The 25003-nt window shown below is 34.9% G+C and overlaps 1 protein-coding gene and 1 long non-coding RNA gene across 2 annotated transcripts in view; one reads left to right on the plus strand and one right to left on the minus strand.

Moving 5' to 3' along the window:
• Positions 1–25003, plus strand: part of LOC138708976 (uncharacterized) — a 657561-nt gene that overhangs the window by 393282 nt on the left and 239276 nt on the right. The window lies entirely within an intron of this gene.
• Positions 15379–25003, minus strand: part of LOC138694391 (homeobox protein MSX-1-like) — an 86506-nt gene continuing 76881 nt past the window's right edge. The window contains exons 2-3 of the mRNA XM_069818083.1: positions 20050–20297; positions 15379–18480 (exon numbers count right to left, since the gene is read on the minus strand). Coding sequence (XP_069674184.1) covers positions 18199–18480; positions 20050–20297 — 530 coding nt within the window. The 3' untranslated portion in view covers positions 15379–18198. The remainder of the gene's footprint in view (positions 18481–20049; positions 20298–25003) is intronic.

Genomic DNA, 25003 nt, shown 5'->3' on the forward strand with positions numbered 1-25003 from the left:
AAAAAATAAGTCAATAAATACATAAATAAATAAGTCAATAAGTCAATAAATAAATAAATAAATAAATAAATAAATAAATAAATAAATGATTAAATAAATAAATAAGTCAATAAATAAATAAGTCAATAAATAAATGAATAAATAAGTCAATAAATAAATAAATAAGTCAATAAATACATACATAAATACATAAATAAATAAATAAGTCAATAAATACATACATAAATACATAAATAAATAAATAAGTCAATAAATAAGTCAATAAATACATAAATAAATAAATAAATAAATAAGTCAATAAATAAGTCAATAAACACATAAATAAATAAATAAGTCAATAAATAAGTCAATAAATACATAAATAAATAAATAAGTCAATAAATAAATAAATAAATAAATGATTAAATAAATAAATAAAGAAAAAAACATTACCTTACTCTCTCCAGCAGTATCCTTAATATTTGTACGATGAAAGAGTAATGGAACGGAGAAAAATTCTCTCCAGCACCGGGATTTGAACCCGGGTTTTCAGCTCTACGTGCTGATGCTTTATCCACTAAGCCACACCGGATACCCATCCCGGTGTCGGACAGAATTGTCTCAGTTTAAGTTCCAACTCTTAGGTTCCCTCTAGTGGCCGCCCTCTGCACTACGTCATAGATGTCTATGAACGTAGGACCGAAGTCCACACATGTGCTGAGGTGCACTCTTTATGAGTGACTAGTTGGCCGGGATCCGACGGAATATGCGCCGTCTTAAATCACGAAGTTATTTACGCATATCATATATATTATTTTAAATATCATATGTACTTCGGTACATTAAAATATATACTTAATATTTGTGTTGTGCAGTTTTCAAGGCGTTGAATAATATTTACTTCGTCAGAAATACTCAGAATTGAAAGTGTTTCTGACATGATGCGGGGTTTTGGATTCTCTTCACAACAGACCACGTTGTATTGTTTTATATTTCTTTAATCTCAAACACATTCTACTAAATCGACGAAGCAATGTAAATATATAATCTTCTGGGTAAGAATTGACTCTCAAGGTTGATGGAAAACTTTAACATTTATTTCTTACTAAGACATGCTAAGCTAGGGTTCCATACCGTAGTTTCATGTTTCACGGACAAATTTCTTTGCAAGACGCTTAAGTTTACAATTAAACCACGCCTTAGCGTCATTGAGAATGTTCTGAAACTTCTACTACCAAAAAGATAGAGAATTAACTTAACTATTCATGGCATTCAGAAATGTCATCCAACAAGTCTGCATACAAGACTTGTTAGTGGTAATGAAGATGTGTAAAATCAGGATTGGGATTTACCATCTCTTAGTATAGCTATTTATTGCTTCTAAAATAATGTGTTTAATAGCTATTTTATTTTTATTTATATATATATTTCTTCCTATAACCATTACAGGTTGCCATTGACAAAGAGTACCATGATACAATAAATATAGAGAAATGCCTTGAGCCTTTATGAAACATATTTTTGTTGTTACAGTGAAAAATAACAAATTGAAATAGATTGAAACACAAAATAATATACGAAGTAACATCAAGAAAATGTGAATCAAAGTCATGAACCATGTATAGCCTATAATTCCTGAAAATAACTATTGATCCTTTGCGTGTTTGTTTTTAAAATAATGTGTTTAATCTGTAACTACAGTCAGTGTATTGTTATTAGTATCTCTTTGTTGTTACCTATTGTAATTTTAAGTCAATTTTTCTACTATTCCTTTACTGTTTACATTTGTTTTTAAATATTTTGTAATGCCCCTGCTATCATATATTGCCCTTCAAGAATTTCGTTATTCATTAGTTGCAAGTCATTACTTGTCTCATTATTTTAATCATTGTACTTGTTCCTGAATCACGTATGTAACTTGTAACCGTAAATCATTGCTCGTAATATCCCTTTATTACTCTTAACTGTTCCATTGTTCATGTATTAAGTATTAATTTGAAAGTGAAAGTCAAACTTTGTTATATTAATCTACTCTTGATTATCTTTTTAAGGTCGTGTATTTACTCTGAAACGGTTGGACATTCTTGTATATCTTTTGCATTGATTATTCCTCAAACACCTCATTAATCTTTAACAGGATCCATTCTTTCATTAAGGTGCATTCTTCTGCATAATTCATGTGAATTGTAACTGTGACCACTATTTTATATTATAACTTTACTATTGTTTATTGGTTATAAAATATGTATTTTGATGCCAACTATAACCCTAATATACCTCAGGGTGAAATAGGGTTTATTAAATTGGATAATAAAAACAACTTTCTTTTGTATTAACATTGCACAGGACAATCATTTTATTTTTACTAACATTTCTAATATTAACCTGGCTATACCTTTGGATCAAAGGTTGCTACCCCCTTCCACGACTGGAGTTTGATGATACTGGCATAATATACAAATAGATCACTTTACTAGGTATAGAAGGGAAGAAAAGTAGTTCATCCATTTACGTAAACTAGGAAATATCACACTTTTGAGTTTGATAATTTTCATTAGTTTTTTGTTTAATCAAAATAATACAGTACAGTATTAACAATGAGTGCTTTCACTCACGAACTGAGTTATCCATGCGGACGTATTCATTATGCAGTGTATATTATACTGTCTATATCACATTAGCGTACAATATAGAGAATGAAGTTAAATTGAAAAATAATCATAATATGGATATTTAAACACATTTTTCAAAATGATGGCCGTTCTAATGTGTGTAATTCCGATTACCAGTTTCGTCCTTCGTACTAGTAACTCACGTTGAAATAATTCTGTACCTACTCTGTAAAAGAGTACCTTACGAACTGTAAATTCAATCTTCACTTCTTCTCGAGCCGAAAAGATAAAATTACCCAGCCATGCTATCTACTGTCCGTCCAAGTGGTTATGTCGCAGGATCGTAGAAAGGAGGGGAAATCACGTAACAATTGTTCAACGAGGCCCTTTTATTTAAGTTATTTTAAACAGTTGTATGGGTATAATATTACGTAGACGTCCAATTCCTAACAGAAATTAATGTTTTCAGAAAAGAGCTAAGACAGCCAAGCCACTAGCCTTTACAGAGAGGCGAATAGAAACTGGTGGGGAAAACCGGAATGCGACGCAGGCAATTGGACGACAGTGTGCGAAAGTGATGCAATATTGAAAGCTCTTTCGTCATTGGAAAACGCGAACATATTTTTGGAACGTACTGTTTACTATGACCGTAAGGCTACTATGACTGTATATGCGGTCTTGGGTCTGTGTGGGGGACGGTTGAACTTAAAAAATTCAGGTACAATAAAAATTGAAGTAAAAATAAAATGATGTCCTTGTATTATCATGTATTTCCTTTATCCTTTGGTTGAGTAAAAAAGAAGGCCTCACTGCCTTAACTCTGCCAGAATAAATAAAACATTATTATTATTATTATTATTATTATTATTATTATTATTCTTGTTGTTGTTATTAATATAGGCCTACACGAAGTGATGAATCGTGACCTGCAACATTTACGAGCGCGGGTCGAGGTGAAGTGTCGTGAAATCACCGTCGAAATGCTACACCGCGTTGTAAATAACATGAAATTCTGCCTGCAGACATGTTTGAAAGTCAGACGGGGTCATGTTGAACAACATATTTTATGGTTTAGTCCAGCGGTGATCAAAGCTCGAACTGCAGTGATTACATGCGACACACAGCCTATGAAGTAAGAATACGGAGAAAAGGTACGTGGCATGAAAACTACAGCCAGTGGTGGTTCCTGTGCTAACATCTTGATCAATCCCGCGGATAAAAATCTCAAGTTTTTTCTGTATCAGTAATGTCACTGCTGTCATCAAGAACCAGTGAATAATATACGATTTTTCTTGCTTCTTTTTTAACCTTTCTCTTGAATATAATCAGGAATTTTCTAAATTCTTCTCTCGATAGTTGTCGAGAAATTCTTAGTTTTTCAAAATTAAAAACTTCTTATGGACAAGTTATTTAAGCTATTTTAATCATTACTTTTTTGAGAAATTCTGTTCTATTAAGGGTATATGTACGTGAACGACCATAAATATTATCAGAAAATGCAGGCTCTAAATTTCTTAAATTTTATGAGGAAATGAACTCACAATTGGACAAAAATTACAACTCCACAATCATTAGAAATAGAATTCTGAAATTTTGTACACTGATTTAACATGCATTTATGCAAAAGGTAGATTACAATAATGCCCGTTTCTTTGAAAATAGAAAAATTAGGTCACAAAACATTATGTAAATTTTAATATATTTTATATAGGACAAATAAAAAATGATTGTATTAAAATAAACAACTCTACATGTCTGAGAGTAGTCTATTTTTCAGAAATAAGTGTTTATTACATGTAGGAAAAATATTAAAGATGTCAGAGAGACCATAACAATGTTATGGTTGCCAAATGATGTAACATCAAAATTTTTTTTTTCATACTTTGATAAAACTGGTTTGAAAAATATTATTAGTAATCATTTTTATACTTTCATCAGATATTTAAGTTACAATTTTTAGTCGATCTTTCTGGTATCACCACTTTCATGTACATACCACTACGTCAGCGACGCTGTATCTGTTTATAATCACGAAGGTTTTCTTGCACACCCTGTACAGGGTTGAAGTGAAATAACCCTGCAGATTTTCAGATCGAATAGCTCATGCTGTATGTAACAAAAAAATGTAATATCATATTGGTGGAAAGTTCATAGCTTTCTCAGAATTTTTTTTCTCAAATGTTTTTCACTCTCTTATTCGGTAGCTATTGCGAGTAGGATCGTGATTTTTGTCCATATCGATACAAAATCTAAAAAATAATAATTTATCCTGAATCACGTATGTAACTTGTAACCGTAAATCATTGCTTGTAATATCCCTTTTTTACTCTTAACTGTTCCATTGTTCATGAATTAAGTATTAATTTGAAAGTGAAAGTCAAACTTTGTTATATTAATCTACTCTTGCTTATCTTTTTAAGGTCGTGTATTTACTCTGAAAGGGTTAGACATTCTTGTATATCTTTTGCATTGATTATTCCTCAAACATATCATTAATCTTTAACAGGATCCATTCTTTCATTAAGGTTCATTCTTCTACACAATTCATGTGAATTGTAACTGTGACCACTATTTTATATTATAACTGTACTATTGTTTATTGGTTATAAATAAGGAGCGGATTCCTATGCAAATAAATATTTTTCTTGCGTATTTCAATAGTTGGACAGTTTTCGTGTAAATTTAATTTAAAAACCACTAATTTCAAGCCATTGAACAAAGTAAAGAGACTGCAACATCGTAGCCAGAGAGGGAGGTGGTTCAACTAGGGAGACAGACTTGGGTTCGTTGACCTCTTACATCTGTATTACGAGAAGAAATATGAGTGTGTTAGCGATGATGTTACCAGACTGCTGAAACGTCCCACTTAATTTTTTTTTTTACTGATGATGGGTAGTCGACTTACGCCATTCACCCAAATTTCCTAATTAATCGTGCATTTAATCATAACACGTAATATATGTTTTCTATTCATTTAAGCGTATCCTATCGTCCCTTTCACTTTGCAGGATTATTTTACTTCCACTCTGTATATTGTGAAATGGGTTATCATAAGTGGACAAATTATTACATTATAAAACAATTTTCAACGTTTTTTTGAGACTATTTCGTTTATATGACGTCATTCTATTTTCGACCAATGAAGTGTAATGAAATTTTGAATTCCAACCAATCACAGTCACACTTTGCGGTAATTTTTGCAGCTAGATTTATCGCTATCAATTTAACGCATGGTCGTTCTTTTGTTTAGCCGTTGTCGCCAACTGTTTCCCCGTAAATTGATGATCATGAATACATTAAGATGCAACTACACGGTTAAACTTTTCTTTCAACTTTAAAGCATTGAATGCAAGATTGATATTTAATATTAATTAATATATTTACCCAGTGAAGACGACGTTCAAAACGGCGCACCACGTAGACACAAAATCTTCATGCATCTTAATTGAACGTACTTTTTAAATTTGATTCTTTCAATAGCTATTCTTCCCAGATTGCACGCATACGCGATTGGAATATTGAACTGTGTAGATGCAGCTTTAGTTCCGTTACACACTACATCGAGAATGCGTTTGTCGAGCTATAAAAATGCTTTCGTGTAGCACTGATTGTAACGGTCGAAATAAGGCACAGCTGACATTGGTTTTGCTTTCACAGGTAACTTAACCTATAATATTTTAGCCTATAAAATTTGTATTTTGTGAATGAAATGAAACAATTAAAAGGAAGTCAGATGTTCAAATTTATGTAACATCATCGCATATCAAACCCAAAGAACTTGCATAGTAATAATAAGGTCTTTGATCAAACTGCCTTCCGTATGGCATAATAAAATTCGTGAATTAATTAGGCCTATCTCTTCAGAGATGGCTTCACTGTGTAGCAACATGTCTCGCTGTGAATACATAAGCATTGGTATATAGCTGTCCCCACTGTTACTGTTAAATTAAATTATGATTTCAGCAAATAATGAAAATGTATTTATGTTATAATAATAAGAGAAAAGTGTAATACATGTAATTAACACTGTTAAACCTGTATTTCGCTTTTCGCAATTGGCATTACTGAATAATAACATCGAAATTCTTTATTGCAGTAATCGATATTCATCTACGAGTAGACTATTTCAACTTCACAATGTCTAAATAGGTTAAGTATTAGTTAATATACAATTATTAACATTTTGTGATCGAATTTTAAGGATATATTATTTGCATTTTTATTTTATTCACGAAATAGTCTTAATAAATGTCATTCGAGGTCTGAGATTTCCCAGATAAATCTCAGACCTCTCGCGACATTACTACAGATAATTAAGTTTCACGCATCACAAAAAGCGATGATTTCAGTCTGTGATAAATAAAAACAGTGAGTGAGTGAAGGATTGGGGTTTATTGGACATGTTTTCTTTTCTGTATAATTATATTTTATTCACTGTCGCCATTGTCTACGTAAGTACCTAATTATAGTTCGTCATATTCTCTTATACTACTCCATACTTCTTTTCTTCGTTGTTTTCGAAGGCCCAATCCGAAGTCCGGAGTTCAAACCCTGCTGAGGGCGACATTTTTATGAGTGATAAAATTCTTAACAGGAGATATAGATCTTGGGATTATAATTATTTATTATAGATCATACCTCCACAAACAGCGCTCAACGAGCGCGCGCGCTCATTTGGAGCGGGAGAGCTGTGTTTACCGCTCGCCGAAACGGAGAGGAAGATACGTCAGAATGACATAGACTTGCTATATGTAGAGAAGAGGGAAACGACCACTCAGTTATCTAGTGGAGTGCAGTGTGTAGGCCTATTCTCAGTAACTGTTTCACGTTGCTTACCTACTGCTACAGTAAAGTATGGAGGAATCTAATAGACGGAACATAACATTTAACGTTTTGCAGCTCGAACTTATTGATCTTCAATGTGACCTAAGGGCTAAAGATCGTTAGAATAATACTATTAGCCTGGTTGAGTTTTACAAGACTAAACATTAGCAATAATATCCACGACTACACAGGCTGGCTGTGACAATGATTGCTATGTTTGGCTCAACATTTATATTTGTGAGCAACTACTTTCTATAATCAACTTTAATAAAGGCAGATATCGAACATCTGTAACTGATGTTTCATTACGATCAGTAGGCTACTGTTCCTTTCAGCTGCCAACAGCATAAAACCTCGTTTTGATGTACTGATAAATAAAAATATAACAAAATGACATTGTACATTTAAGTAGCTATAGAATTTCTATTATTTCTGTAAAATAAATATTTCTTTATTAATTAATAATAGTCCCAGATAGTTTTGCAAACACTGAACGGGAATTCATTTCATAAACACTCGTAATAGTACTTCTTTTTGTGTATATTTTGTACGAGATCACCCCTTCTTCCAGTCCACCCTTATACAGAGCGCAGCTAATATCTGCATTCCGCTCATGAGCTGTGAGCCGGCTCGGAGAGCGCAAACCTTGTGCAGGCCTATTATAGATGGATGTAGGTATAAATGTTAGGAATTTAATGATCAACTGACGGTATTAAGAAGACTTTATATGAAACAATATTTTATTTTAAACAAAAAAATGAAACCACAACAATCTAGAAACTTTCTTAACCTATTAAAGAGATCACAAATAAAATAATTTACATTATTATTGTTAAATCTATTATATCAACAACACATGAAGAAATACGCGACGAAATAAAATCACATCACTGGGGGAAAATGTACAAGGGAAATAAAAAATAAATTCCGATACAAGTTCTAAAAGTGTTTTATGGAATGACAGGGATTCTGCACATTTCACATTGTTGACTTCTTCATACGAATTATCCACTTCAGTTTTCTGGTCCCTTAAAATCTCTTATTCGTCTGCCAAATCACACATTCAACGACACTTCAATTATAAATAATTCTTCACCATACAACTGTCATTACGTAGGCTATATAAGCTTCAGTTTAGCACATGCAGATATCAACACAATTATTCTTAATTTGGTAATACTCAGTTCATATATTATATGGAAACCTTTGAGGCAGACTATATGCTGGTAGTTATAACTGAGAAGGCAAGATGTGAACTGCGCGATAGGGGAAGAATTCAGTGTCTTTTATCATAAAAAAATGTTCTGCGCACCTCAAGGTCATTGCTCACCTCTCGCCTTCCCGGCTATAGTTTTATTTTATCTCTCACCTTCACACCTAAACTTTCCTTTCCTTCACACAGAATTTAGTATCGTGTAATTTCCTAACCACTTAGGAATATCATTCGTCTTATGTTGGATAGAAATTGAAATTAGATCCGTTTCGAGAACTGATCTTTTGAATAAATAACCAAGTTAACCTGCGACTAGGAAATGTAAACGTGGTACTGACACAGTCGTAGGATATTTCGTTGAAATATTGATAGAATTAAGATCAAAACTTGCACTTTGTAATACAGTTATTTTTATTAATGTGTAGACTATGGTAGGCCTATATATTTTCATGAACTGACTTAGCATACTGAGTAAGTATTCTTCGAATAAAGTGACATTATATTCATTGTAATATTACAAAAATAAGAAAAAACTAGAAATAATCATATTATAGTTTTATTAATTTGTCCTACAGGCAGTTGACATTGGACATATACGTCAACACATGTATGCCTAACTTGAAGTCAGGCCACAAAGGTAAACATTGAAGGAGGAGAGTTCGATCCGTGCTGTAGATTGAATTCGGCGTAGCTCAGTGGTCAGAGCGCTTGGTACGTAGAACCAAGAATCCGGGTTTGATCCCCGGCGCCGGAGCGAATTTTTCTCCTCAAAATATTAAGCATATTTGTAAGTATAATGTCATATTATTCGAAGAATACTTGTGTTGATGAAATATAAGAATATAGGCCTATAATCGCAGTATAAATGAATCAGTTTCATTAGGTTTTTTTTTGTTAATCTCTTTGTAATATTCGACTTTTTTCCTTTCAAAATTTCTCTCGGTTTCTGCAATGGAATAACGACAGACGGAGCGAGAGAAGTGATTAACGGCTTGGAGCTCACACAGTTACTTTACTACAATCGTAAATCCCATTGCAGAAACGTTTCTTTCGTATGTTTGAGTTACTTTCCCTCCCATTTTCCTCATTCGATTGGAAAGGCAGTGATCAATTAAGAAGAAACCTAGCAGTTTATCGAATATGCTGGAAACGTATGATAGTGTGTTTATTAAATAAATAATGTAACTATTATGAGAAAAATAGTTGAGAAATGTCCGTGTGATTGAATTAGTTCACGTAGAAATATTGTATAAATCTCTTCAATTTTAATAAATCATCTTTTACATTAAAAATAACGAAATTATGACATGAAATGGATGTTGTGCCAACTATTGTGTAATTAGATCTCCGGGTTATAAATGAACCGCTGAAAATAAATATGGTGTAAGTAAAGAATTATATATGATTGTTAAAATAAAAGTTCTGTAAAATACAGCGTAAGATAGAAATTCATAATTACTTCGTACTTACCACTGATTACACAGATTACTAATATGTTCAAGACAATTGACCGTTTCACTAAAAATATATAAAAAATAATCTTTTATCATGTTAGCCCCCAGATAAGACTGACGTCCTATATATAGGAACCGGACGTTTTATTTTTTTAACATTGCTGTGTAACATTTTCATAGTCGGCAATCATGATACCATAATCCTTATGTGTTATAAATTGCCTCCAATTTTTTTTCTTATATTTAGTCTGCCATAGTCATTGTTATTAACATATTTGTGTGAAACGTCCGGTGTCCTATATGTAGGACGTCAGTCTTAACTGGGTTAAATAAATTATTTACACCACTTCTGGTTTCTACGCCTCGAATTACAAAGCTTGGCACAAAACCTACATAAACTGTGTAAGTAACAGTAATGGGAAATAAAATCGTATTATTTCCAGCTACTTTCATGTATCAGAAAATATAACAACAATATCACCCTCTAGATCTGCCTCTCATGAATCTTGATCTTCAATATACACCTGTCAAATAAAATTCTAATTGAAGTGATATGAAATGTGATGATCAAGAATTAGGCCTAACTAAATTATATAGAATTTTCGTAGCTAATTTAGTTGAAACAGTATATTATTATTATTATTATTATTATTATTATTATTATTATTATTATTATAAGGGGGCTTAGGAAAATATTTGGGGCTAAGAGGGATGAAGTTACAGGAGAATAGAAAAAGTTACACAACACAGACCTGCACGCATTGTATTCTTCACCTGACATAATTAGGAACTTAATGTTTGAGATGGGCAGGGCATGTAGCACGTATGGGCGACTCCAGAAATGCATATAGAGTGTTAGTTGGGAGGCCGGAGGGAAAAAGACCTTTAGGGAGGCCGAGACGTAGATGGGAAGATAATATTAAAATGGATTTAAGGGAGGTGGGATATGATGATAGAGAATGGATTAATTTTGCTCAGGATAGGGACCAATGGCGGGCTTATGTGAGGGCGGCTATGAATCTCCGGGTTCCTTAAAAGCCAGTGAGTAAGTAAGTAAGTATTATTATTATTATCATTATCATTATCATCATCGTCGTCGTCGACCTGGTTGGCGAGTTGGTATAGCGCTGGCCTTCTATGCCCAAGGTTGCGGATTCGATCCCGGGCCAGGTCGATGGCATTTAAGTGTGCTTAAATGCGGCTGCTCATGTCAGTAGATTTACTGGCATGTAAAAGAACTCCTGCGGGACAAAATTCCGGCACATCCGGCGACGCTGATATAACCTCTGCAGTTGCGAGCGCCGTTAAATAAAACATAATATTTTCATCATCATCATCATCATCATCATCATCATTTTTCTTTGGAATTATATTATACCAACTCCAAATATTTTAGGTCTTTATAACTTAGTTTGTGATGTTACAGAGCGCGTTTCACTTATGTCTTCCTGACCGGTGATGTGAAAGGTGAATTCATTAGCTACGATTGCAGAGAAAAGAGAACTAGCCCTAGAAACAATTCCCCATTATCATTTCTTCGAAGACTACAAATTATATTGTTTGTTCTTGTGAGATTCAGGCCCGGTTCAGTAACGCAATATCCATTCCACAAAATGTGCATCATTTTGTATGACTAAGCTTGTATTAATATTATCATTATTAAAACTGAAGAGATATGTGTAGTAAAGCGAAGTAATATTTTTGTAATGCTTGTTATTTTCATTTTATTCACTAGCGAAATACAAGGATAGGATTAGCTCTAGTTTCCTTGAGATTAGTTGTTATCTGATTTTTATCAGAGTATAAATAACTCCGATTCCATAGGGTTGTTATTACAAAGTAACTAACGTTAGATGAAATTGATATAACGGCCAAAGAAATTGAGCAATCGCAATGATCTAAGTGGCTATAAGCGGCTGTAGAGTGTGTCTGCACGTGGTTTGTCTGTTTCCAGTGGGTCTTGTCACTCCATAGTATTTCAGATAATAATTCCGGTTGAATTTACATGACAGTCATACTCAACTTCCTTAAATTAAAACATCATTTTAGTCTATAAGGATACATTTTCATAAGTTTGCGTAAAATTTTCCAAACAGTTCTGTATGACATTTGCAAGCGTTTGGTTAACACATTAATACTACATTCTGAAAGTGGGTTTTCTCCATCTAGATTTTGGCTTCCATGAAGAATCTCTGCAAACTGAATATCATTAATTCTTCGTTTTCCCGATTTCATTTTATAATGAACTGAAGCACTTTCTTTAAACGTCTTAATTGATGCACGATAAGAAAACATTGTACAAAGAGAGTTTCTCAAATGCATTTTTGACCGAAATCATCTTGATCCCGTAGTGAAGTTTCTACCATATTCATAATAAATAATAACAGTGCACAAAACCAAATCTTGTTTGAAGATTTACAGTAAAACCATTTCTGTAACCAGCAGCTCGTATTCATTTATATACTGTATTTATGGGCATTGCAAAGGATGTAAAGAAAAAAATATGACGTCATCAAAATCCGCAACCTGTTCATAATAATGGAAGCATTAATTGTTTTAGCAAGGAATAACTGAATCCCGTTCTTAACACATTGCATAGCCGCTTATTTCTTCTTGATTGCTCAGTTTGTTTAGAATATAATATTGTTTTTACCAATTTTAGTTAGGTACATTATAATAACCATATAATATTATTTTTCCATAATATAGATGTCTTTTTTATATATGTTTACAGTTACCATTCGGAAACACATTTTCGTTTCAGAAATCGTCATTTACAAAATTATTTCCAGTTTGTATTCAAATGTATTAGTATAGGAAACATAATATGACGGAACTTAAGTATGATTTCTAACCTCTGCCACAGGGAAATACTTTTCTAACACTTCACAGCCACAGAGATTTCACATGATATCAAATTCTTACTTCGACCATAAAATAAAATAACTGCACACTTGATGATGCAATGCAAAAGTCAATAACTCAAATAGTGTTTTACCACTTCAATTTGCAGAGCTTAAGAATTTAATTAACAGCTGATTCTTGATCTGCTAGTTCCCCGCCTTAAAAATAATCGTATTATTGAGAGAGAACTGAAAACGAATAAGGTGGTAAGTTACATTTTCCTTAATATCTGTCTGTAAGAACGTTGTATGTAACAAATTGTGTAACAGTAAATGAAGAGCATTTCGTGCATTTATATTTGTAAAGTAAAATTTGTTCTCAATATTGGTATGTAGTAAGTTTTAGGTTTATATTCTGTAACAAATGACTATGTCTGGCATAAAAATAATGCATTTGTCAATTAGCAAATTTTTTATGTTGCTTGCTTAACATACAACGTTCTTCTAGGCTGGTATTCAGTTTCTTCTGCTCATTAGCTTGCTTATGTACTTTTAAAATAAAACTGAGGCCAGAATATGAATAGAGTTCGTATGCAGTTTTTCTCTTCAATAATTCGTCACTAGTAGTAAGAGAAAAACGCTAGGTGAACTCTTTGGAGTAGGAGCAGCAAATAGCTGCAGAGAACTGAAGAAGCAAATATAAACCTATAGAGGTAGCATCCCCACCATAACGTGTCTAAGAGAATTTGTAAGTTACAGGCAAGAACCAAAATGAAAACAGGACTGGTCTAGAGTTAGCGATAAAAAATAGACAAAATTAAATAAAGGCATGTAAAAGACAGGAGAAAGAAAGAGAAATAAATACAGAAATAAGAAAAGGAAACAAAAGTGGGTAGGTTAGAAAAAATGTATTAATAATGATTGTGGAGAGAAAGGAAGGGAGAACGATTGAAAAGGTGAAAACAGAGAGGAAGAAATAGGGAAAAAAAGATAAAAACAAAAGTGAATTGGAGGGAAACGTATGTAGCAAGTTTGTACCAAAACAGTAGATTTCAGTTGAGTACAGCGTGGAGTATAAATGTCACCTGCGCCTCGCCCTGCCGCGCCCTACAGACGATACGCAGTTCACATAAACAACGCATAGTATCATTCTGTGGAGCTGTGTACAGTCGTGAATAATTTGAAGAATATTGCTAATTTATATTAATAGTTTAAGTTTTGAACAAAATGAGTTATTCTCTTATTATTGTATTATTTACGTAATGTTAATATTATTCATGATTCCAAAAAAAGTAAACTAATCTGGTATTAAATAATTATGCAAGCAGGAGTGTGTTACATGTTTGTTTTTCCCGGATTATTCTTCGTAAAATGTTGGTTGAAAGACAAGTTTATTTACCGGCCGTCGATTCTTGTTTGTTTTGCTGGTTTATTGACGTCTCGTGCTGCTGTGCTACTATGCATTCAGTTGTGTTACAATCCAAGTTCATTGAACATCAGAATTACGATACGAACTTCCTAGCTGTCATTACAATAAAAATGAAAAATTTTCTTGAATACAATTATGGGTTTAATATTATGTGCCACATACGAGATACACTATTAAATTCACAAAGTTGTTGTTCACCTGATGATAGTAAGAAATACTGTATCATATTTCAATTTTGCTCTAGCAACATCTTGTGACATAGAATTAATATTTTCAGAGTACAAATACTGTTTCTTTTTCTGAACATAAAAGGAGTATTTCCTTTGGTAAAATGAAAATGTTCATTGTTGTTTATTATAATGAGGCTAGAATCATAATTGTAGCAACACTTAGGGCCGTTTTCACCAAACTTATTTAACCTTAATTGTTACTTAAAGTTTTTTTTTATTGACATTTAAAGAGACAGTGCATTTCACCAACATAAATTGGGCTTTAAAGTCTCATTAAACTACATTTAAGTTAATTGGTCAATATTTGGTCATTTAAATAATTAATCCTGCATTAACGGCAATAATTTTAATCATGGCGAGGACAAAGATGGACTTGATATTTGAAAATGATGATTATTACCAAAACGGGGGAGGATAATTTCCGAAAGAGGAGATTATTTTAATACAATGGAAGAAAAAATTTGCAAATTCGGTTTAGTGTACGCAAGACATAAGCATTGTATATTTTGAATAGTACAGAAGCTGATTTAGAGTTTATAACTCATAGTTAAGTACTTAGTAATGTTATTTAAATGATGCATTTATTGAAGAAACGTTTAAATACGGCAACTAAAGTAATATGGATAATCATGTAGGCCTAATATTACATTTGAAGACGTTGGAATAGCACAAATCCATGAAGTGTTTCAATTTTGCTTGCTGCATCTACTATTATTCCATTTTGTCTCCGGTATTGCTGAAGACATTGGGATGCGGTTTTTTGCATTTAAATCTCTTTCAACTTATTTCCAACCTTTCTTCTTTTTTTTTAAAGCCTACCCATCCGCCTTTTGGTTTCGATGATTTTAGTGTGTTTTGAGGTTACCTCTGTTTATGCTGATATTTCATTGTCGTAATATAACAAATGAACTCACGATATAGGTCACTGCTTACATTAACAAGGCATATGGCCTTCGAAATTAGATTTTACTATGATAGCCACCGGCGTAGCTCTGTCGGCTAAGGCGCTTGCCTACCGATCCGGAGTTGCATTCGGGCGCGGTTTCGATTCCCGCTTGGGCTGATTACCTAGTTGGGTTTTTCCGAGGTTTTCCCTAACCGTAACGCAAATGTCAGGTAATCTATGGATAATCCTCGGCCTCATCTCGCTAAATACCATCTCGCGATCACCAATCCCATCGACGCTAAATAACCTCGTAGTTAATACAACGTCGTTAAATAACTGAGTAAAACAAATTACTATGATCCCGAAGGCCGTGATGACTTAATTGGGAACTAAATTAATTGACTCTATTTTAAATGCGTATTAGTTTGGTGAATTGCAAACGAAATAAATACGATTTAACTTCCGAATTTAAGTTAAATTACAATTTATTATTTACAATAATTGTTGGATGTTGATGAAATCGGCCCCTTGGTATTTTTATATGTATGGCTAAATTATTTTAGATTGGGAGTTACGAAGTTTATAATTACAAATTATGTTTTTTTATATTATTCGTTTATTATTTTCTTGTTCTAAGACCGTGGATAATTGGAACACATGTTTGGTTACCACCGGCTGTACAAGTTTGTCGTTCTGGTTCACTGACATGGAGAGCTGCGCTACTACTTTGCATTCGGTACAGATATAGTCCAAGCTCACACAACTCAACAGTTTCGATACCAACTTCCTAGCTCTGGAGGGAAGTGAGAAAACGCATAATGAGATGAGAGAAATCAGTAGCGTCCGGTATATAATATACTGTACAGTACACTGTTGCCAACATGTCGCCCTATAATCTCGCTAACTTTTCAGCAAAAAGTAGCTAAATCTCTCCAAAGTTTGTTAAAAAAATTCCCAGAAATGTCGCTAAAAATTAATAATAAATATCACTAAATAAACATAAAAAAAACATACATATGCGGAGAAAAATATCATTTTCTCGTCGTCACCCTTTTCTGCGGAGTCTGGTTGTGTTGTTAATAGCTGTGATGTTGAGGTGGAAGATGTGGGAACAGCTGATTATGAATACACTGCACTTGATTCAATCATTGTTAAGTTACTATATTTTCTGGCAAATTTTATCACTTTTTAAATATATATTAAATATATTACAATTAGCAAAAACTACAATCTCATTTGCTTCATACGAATATCGCCACAAAATTCCAAAACTCAATTGCCTCGGGTCTGTTCGAAGTGGAAAATCTCCGCGTTGCGAGGAAGAACCAAGATTACATCAGCTGCAACTCGAGACTCGTCACGTGTCAATCAAAGTTGCCACCGTTTATGGGTGTTGAAGCAGTAGCATTGAGAGAGAGACCTAACCCGTGAGAATCATTGAATCAGCATCTTTCAACCCTGATCACTGATCACAAATATATGAGATCAGGGCTTTCACGTATGAATCATTAGACTACTCAACATGTACCCATGCCTCTTCTAAAATTAAGAAGTGCACTACTTCAGTTGAGAGGTGGAGAAGTTCAAATATATGGGAGCAACAGTAACAAATATAAATGATACTCGGGAGGAAATTAAACACAGAATAAATATGGGAAATGCCTGTTATTATTCGGTTGAGAAACTTTTATCATCCAGTCTGCTGTCGAAAAATCTGAAAGTTAGAATTTATAAAACAGTTATATTACCGGTTGTTCTGTATGGTTGTGAAACTTGGACTCTCACTTTGAGAGAGGAACATAGGTTAAGGGTGTTTGAGAATAATGTTCTTAGGAAAATATTTGGGGCTAAGAGGGATGAAGTTACAGGAGAATGGAGAAAGTTACACAACACAGAACTGCACGCATTGTATTCTTCACCTGACATAATTAGGAACATTAAAGCCAGACGTTTGAGATGGGCAGGGCATGTAGCACGTATGGGCGAATCCAGAAATGCATATAGAGTGTTAGTTGGGAGACCGGAGGGAAAAAGACCTTTAGGGAGGCCGAGACGTAGATGGGAAGATAATATTAAAATGGATTTGAGGAAGGTGGGATATGATGATAGAGAATGGATTAATTTTTCTCAGGATAGGGACCAATGTCGGGCTTATGTGAGGGCGGCAATGAACCTCCGGGTTCCTTAAAAGCCAGTAAGTAAGTAAGTACTACTTCAGTTGAATGTTTTAACTTAAAAGAAAGAAAAAAGTGGACAAATATAAAAATCCGCAGAAAAGTCGCTAATCGTATTTTACAAAATTTGTCGCCGAGATTGATTCAAAATTCCCTAGATTTAGCGACTTATCGCTAAATATGGCAACATTTGTACAGTACGTCATCAGTATTGGCCTCAGTATAGCTTTAATATCAGGGTGAAACGACTGTGACGTGAAGAATTAAAAACAATTTGACTAGTCTTCGTTGAAGGGTAAAACTGGTTCACCCACTTGTCATAAATTCATAAAATTATGAATCTAAAATAGTCAGGATATAATTAATAATAATAATAATAATAATAATAATAATAATAATACCGGGACGTAAATAATAAATGGCACTCTTTCGCAGATCACTGTCACGATATTTCACTAGAGTGGGTCACACGTCGTATGTCCATACACTCTTGAAGAACTTGCAGCCGTAGATTCGAGAGTAAGAGAGAATGAGAAGAAGGGGCTGTGAGGCCCTTACTGGTGTTGCAGAGCCCCCATGAGTCCGGGCTGGTGTCCCGCTCCGTGCGCCAGCAGTCCCAGGTGAGGGGGACCTCTGCCAGCCGCAGCTGCTGCCATGGCTGCCGCGAACAGGGGAGGCATGAGCCCCGCTCCGGGGTGCCCGCCGTGGGCACCTGGGCCTCCGAACAGGGCGAACGACGGGGGCAGCAAGGGCCTCGCCGACAGGCGCAGCTTTTCGATCTCCGCCTCTTGCAATCGCTTCGCTTTGGCTCTTCTGTTCTGGAACCATATCTTCACCTGCAAGAGCAAAATGAGGGGTCAGTTTGTTGATTTATTTGTTTGGTTCGTTATTGCTTTCAGATTTCGTCATACAATATAAATAACAGATTTTATGAACTACTATTACTACATTGTGACAACACTGATAACTCTAAGATCCAGATGTTATGTCGAGACAAGATTTTTAGAATCAATAACTTTTCTATGAAGTATGTAACATAATTGATTGGTAAATAGATAACTCCAGAATTATGGTAACTTATACTTGTTAATAATGGAAAAGTTAGGATGAAGAAGGAAACCTGGGCACTCTGTGTAACAAGTTGTATCCTAGATATTGAATTAAAGTTTGGCGATTGACTTGGGCATCGATGAGGTGTAGAAATAAAGACAACTGATCACGCTCTATGAGAACTTATACAGAGCAATCCAAAAATCGCGCACATTAAAATTCTAGTGTCTATATACTGAGTAGTCCAGTTGAAAAGTGTTGATAGCATCATTGTATTAACAGCAACAAACCTAGACGTCATTGTGATGTGTATGTATACACTGACATTTGCAGTAGTCCTTTGTTTATTGCTCGGCAAACATGTCGTTTTCCCAAGAGCAACGAGTTTTCATTGTTGAACATTATTTTTCCAGTTATTCTTATGCACGTGTTGTAGACGAATTTCGTAGATAAAAGTGCCTAACAATTCGACCATAACGAGATTAATCGCCGTTTTAGATTTTAGTAGGTTATTTTACGATGCTTTGTCAACAGCTTAGGTTATTTAGCGTCTGAATGAGATGAACGTGATAATGCCGGTGAAATGAGTCCGAGGTCCAGCACCGAAAGTTACCCAGCATTTGCTCATGTTGGGTTGAGGAAAAACCTCAACCAAGTAATTTGCCCCGACCGGGAATCGAACCCGGACCACCTGGTTTCGCGGCCAGACGCGCTAACCGTTACTCCACAGGTGTGGACGACGTTTTAGAGAATGCGGATCAGAGCTTCTTGACAGTGATGATTGTGATTGTTGGTTCTAGCAGGACAGTACCATATGTCACACATCTAATGAAAGCATGCAGTTTTTGCGCGAGTTTTTTCGCGAGCGTATCATTTCTCAAGGATTATGGCCCCCACGTTCCCCCGATTTGACGTCCCCAGATTTCTTCCTGTGGGGTTATCTTAAAGGAAGGGTATACAAAAACAGGCCGCACACTCTGGAGGAATTAAAGAAGAACATAACAACGGATATTAACAACATCATTGTACGCGTGCTCAAAAAAGTGGCCGCAAACATTGTAAAAAGAATTCGTACATGCATTACTGAACGGGGCTGCCATTTTCAGCATATGTTGTGAAAAATGATGTAACTCATGTGAAAATTGATGTAAGTAAACGTAATAAATTCATCTTTGTAAATATATGTGAACGTATTATTAAGATGTGCGCGACTTCTGGATCGCTCTGTACTAGAGATTGACGTAAAGTGCAAAAAGTGACTCGTTTATCGATGAGGTGTAGAAAGGAATAGAACTGGTTATCCTCTATGACAATAATTATTCATACCAGAGATTGAATTGAAGTTCGAGACTGACCTGCGTCTCGGTGAGGTGCAAGGAGGAAGAGAACTCGGCTCGCTCTGCGATGCTCAGGTATTGCTTCTCCCGGAACTTCTTCTCCAGTGATAGCAGCTGTTGCGTCGTGAACGGCGTCCGAGGTTTCCTGTTCGGCTTGTGCTTCCTCAGGGTACATCTTACTGGCGGCGGGGGTGGGTGATGAGGGTGGCCAGGGGGTAAATGCTGCAACCTCACCGGATCTCCGCCTAGCAACGAAGCTCCTGTTTCTGAAAAAAATAATGAAACCAGCTTATCACAAGGTCATTAATGAAAGTCTTTTCTTCATTGATATTTTATAGTTCAAGTATATTATATTATTATCATTATTATTATTATTATTAGTCTATTATTATTACTATTATTATTATTATTAGTATTATTATCATCATCATCATCATTATTATGGTTCACTGTACGTAGCTTTATAAGCCTAGAGCTTCGTCAGGAAAATAAATAATATTTTTGGGGCTTATTTATTTACTTCTTTGGAGCACACTTTTGATCATTTATCTAGATATCACATGACAATTTAATTGGGGAGTTTCAATGCTAAAGTAGGACGGGAGGATATTTTTAAACCGACTATTGGAAAAGAGAGCCTACACGTTACTAGTAGGCTAATAACAATGGAGTTAGGTTAGTCAACTTTACCACATCAAAAAATTTAATTGTCAAAAGTGCATTTCCCCATAAGGATATACAAAAATAGTCCACACCTGTGGAGTAACGGTCAGCGCGTCTGGCCGTGAAACCAGGTGGCCCGGGTTCGAATCCCGGTCGGGGCAAGTTACCTGGTTGAGGTTTTTTCTGGGGTTTTCCCTCAACCCAATACGAGCAAATGCTGGGTAACTTTCGGTGCTGGATCCTGGACTCATTTCACTGGCATTATCACCTTCATTTCATTCAGACGCTAAATAACCTAGATGTTGATACAGCGTCGTAAAATAACTCAATCAAATAAAAAATAAAATATACAAAAATAAACTTGGACTTCTCCAGATGGATTGACACACAATCAAATAGATCTCATCTAAATAAACGAAGACATACTATTATAACAGACATTCGAACTTTCAGGGGGACAGACTGTAATTCTGACCATTATTTGGTAATTATTGGAGAGGGCAAATCGCAATATAGCGAACGTAGAAGCTCCGCCCACGACCCCTTCCACTTTTCCCCTACTAGCTCATCAGACATTCTACGTGATAGGAGAGTGTTGAGTCGAATGCACATTTCATGTGGGTGGGGATAACTTCCCCTTCTGGCGTTCGCTATATTGCGATTTATCCATTGGAGATTTAAGAGAAAGACTATCAGTAGCCAAGCGAGTAGGGCAACAAGTTAATATTAGTAGATTCAATATCCTGAAATTAAAGGACGAGGAAACTAAACAACATTATCACGTCGAAATTTCAAATAAGTTTGCCACTAAACTAAACCACCGGCGTAGCTCAGTATAGCGCTCGAGAGTGGGTTTTCCAGAGGTTTTCGTCAATAATAAGGCGAATGTCGTCATCTGTAGCAAATCCTCGGTCCCATCTCGCCAAATACCATATCACTATCATCATTTCCATCGATGGTACACAGTCTCTAGCCGATATATTGTCGTTAAATGATCAGATTAAAAATGACAGCAAAAAATGAACCTGTGACTAGAAACGTTCACCAGTCTATGTAGAAAGGAGATGAGTGCCCACTATCTTCTTTGGAATCGAACTTGGTTCCAATGGAAATATAACCATTATAGTATTTATTTCTAGAGACATGATTGACCTTCTGTGTACTTAATTGAGTATGCTATTATGAAAGCGTTTAAACATAATTGGCCTGTAAAATGCTTTCTTAGTATCGAACACCATAATTATTATCAATAATGATTTCAACCAACAGAACGAACTCATTAACGTACGATTTATACAAGTATTTTAGTCATAATTAAGTAGAGCAGTGTATAGCCTAGGTATATTATGTCTTGTAAATAATAGAATTGCTTTTCATAATGCGCACCAGAAGCAGCGGGGGAGAGGGAACGAGCCGGGCCCCTGCACAGAAATAGCCTGCTTATTATAGCTATGCTATTCAAGGGTTTTTGATAATAGCCACTAAATGGCGTTTAAATGCCTCGGCTTGTATAGGTCGCATATCTGCCTCCAGATGTGCTCAACTGGTCACTTAGAACCGTATCCTGGATCTGTTTTCATTAATTCTGATCGTTTCCACCCCTTATCTACTACAAAAGGGTTGCATGTTGTTAATATTTAGGGGGTATCGCGTGGCTCGAAGGCCTAACCTCGAATTTCAGTATTTAGCCATGTTTCTGAAAGGTGCAGCTTTGTAGGAACCTTCGTGTACATTTTAGAAATATACTTCCTCTGAGCTAATTACGTTTTTTAAGTTGGTTTAACAGAAGAGAAATAAGCCATATGCAATATACAAGGTGATTCACGAGGAGTTATTGAGCTACGCCGAAGTCCAATCCACAGCACCGAATCGAAAACACTGAAGGAGGCGAGTTAGATCCGGTGCTGTGGATTGGACTTCGGAGTAGCTCAATGGTGAGAGCGCTTGGTACGTAGAACCAAGGACCCGGGTTCGATCCCTGGCCCCGGAGCGAATTTTTTACTCTAATATTAATTGTTACCATAACAGATACATTCTGTAGGATCAAAAAAAATCTTTAGTGAATAGTATTCTGAAGCTAAAATGTGTTATTAATTCCTTAGTTACTTTGTACAGATTTTTTTTTCAATTTTTAACTAAAATTATATTATTCTTACACACTTAACACACGACTTCTAGCAACTTGATTCTTTACAGTTCAATTTCACATACTCCTACAGTTCTTAAAGAGTTTACAAGAATGACGTGATTTGTAATATTTGTTCTGATAAATGCGTAAGAAATATTTATTTTGTATTTATAATTGAAAAAAATTCTGTACGAAACAACCCTATATATATAAAATTGGTTGGGTCACTGGCGAGAAGAAACTGCCTACTGAAGGATGCACTGGAAGGAATGGTGAACGGGAGAAGAGTTCGTGGCAGAAGAATATATCAGATGATAGACGACATTAAGAAATATGGACCATATCAGGAAACGAAGAGGAAGGCAGAAAATAGGAAAGACTGAAAAAAACCTGGGTTTGCAGCGGAAGACCTGCCCTTGGGCAGAACGCTAAATGAATGGGAAATGCCTGCCATTATTCGGTTGACAAGATTTTGTCATCCAGTCTGCTTAGAAAAAAAAAATTGAAAGTTAGAATTTATAAAACAGGTTATATTACCATTAGTTCTCACATCCTTACTTACTTACAAATGGCTTTTAAGGAACCCGCAGGTTCATTGCCGCCGTCACATAAGCCCGCCATCGGTCCCTATTCTGTGCAAGATTAATCCAGTCTCTATCTTCATATCCCACCTCCGTCAAATCCATTTTAATATTATCCTCCCATCTACGTCTCGGTCTCCCCAAGGGTCTTTTTCCCTCCGGCCTCCCAACTAACACTCTATATGCATTTCTGGATTCGCCTATACGTGCTATATGCCCTGCCCATCTCAAACGTCTGGATTTAATGGTGAAGAATACATTGCGTGCAGTTCTGCGTTGTGTAACTTGCTCCATTCTCTTGTAACTTCATCTCTTTTAGCCCAGAAAATTTTCGTAAGAACCTTATTCTCAAACACCCTTAATCTCTGTTCCTCTCTCAAAGTGAGAGTCCAAGTTTCACAACCATACACAACAACCGGTAATATAACTGTTTTCAACCATCGAGAATAAGTTGCTTAGGGTAATATTTGTGGCTAAGAGGGATGAAGTTACAGAACAATGGAGAAAGTTACACAACACAGAACTACACGTATTGTATTCTTCACCTGACATAATTAGGAACATTAAATCCAGACATTTGAGTTGGGCAGGGCATGTAGCACGTATGGGCGAATCCAGAAATGCATATGAGTTGTTAGTTGGGAGGCCGGCGGGAAAAAGACCTTTGGGGAGGACGAGACGTAGATGGGAGGATAGTGTTAAAATGGATTTGTGGGAGGTGGGACTATGATGGTAAGGGCTGGATTAATCTTGTTCAGGATAGGACCGATGATGGGCTTATGTGAGGGCGAAAATTCAATTAATTTCAATTCAATTCAATTCAATTCAATTTATTAAGCCATTAAACATACAGTGATAGGCTTCGTCACAAAAAAAAAACATATATTTGAAAATACACATATAATTGAAAACAGTAATTAGAATAAAAAAAACAAAACATTTTGAAACTCTAAAACTAATTAAAACACTTCACTCTTATGTAATAATTGTAGCTGATCTAAATAACTATATTTATTAAAAAACAATTTAGTGTGAATTTATGTTAAGAAAGTCATCTATAAAGTAGAATGGATTAATTAAAAGCCAATTATAAAATCTAGCTTTGAAACTATTGGTTGGTAACTTATAATGTTGACTGGGAAGCTTATTATGTAATTTCATCCCCATGACAGAAAAATTTGTACTAGTTTTATGTAATCTACAGTATGGAATATTAATTTGTTCACTATTTCTAATTTCATGATCATGTATATTGGCTATTAATGAGTAATTGTCTATATTTTGTCGAGTGTAAAGGACTAGGTCGTATATATATATATATATATATATATATATATATATATATATATATATATATATATATATATAAATTTATGACAGTTAATATCTGTGATTGTTTGAAAAGAGGTCGACAATGTTCAAGATAGTTTGATTGACATAGAATTCTAATGGCTTTCTTTTGCAAAATCAAGACACTCCGAGCTCTTTAAAAGCAATTTAAGTAAGTAAGTAAGTAAGTAAGTAAGTAAGTAGGCTATTCATGTATTTGCACAACCAATGAACTCAATATTTTCATTACTATTGATCGGGATTCTATCTG

The sequence above is a fragment of the Periplaneta americana genome, chromosome 1 (assembly GCF_040183065.1).
Source record: "Periplaneta americana isolate PAMFEO1 chromosome 1, P.americana_PAMFEO1_priV1, whole genome shotgun sequence".
Lineage (NCBI taxonomy): Eukaryota > Metazoa > Arthropoda > Insecta > Blattodea > Blattidae > Periplaneta > Periplaneta americana.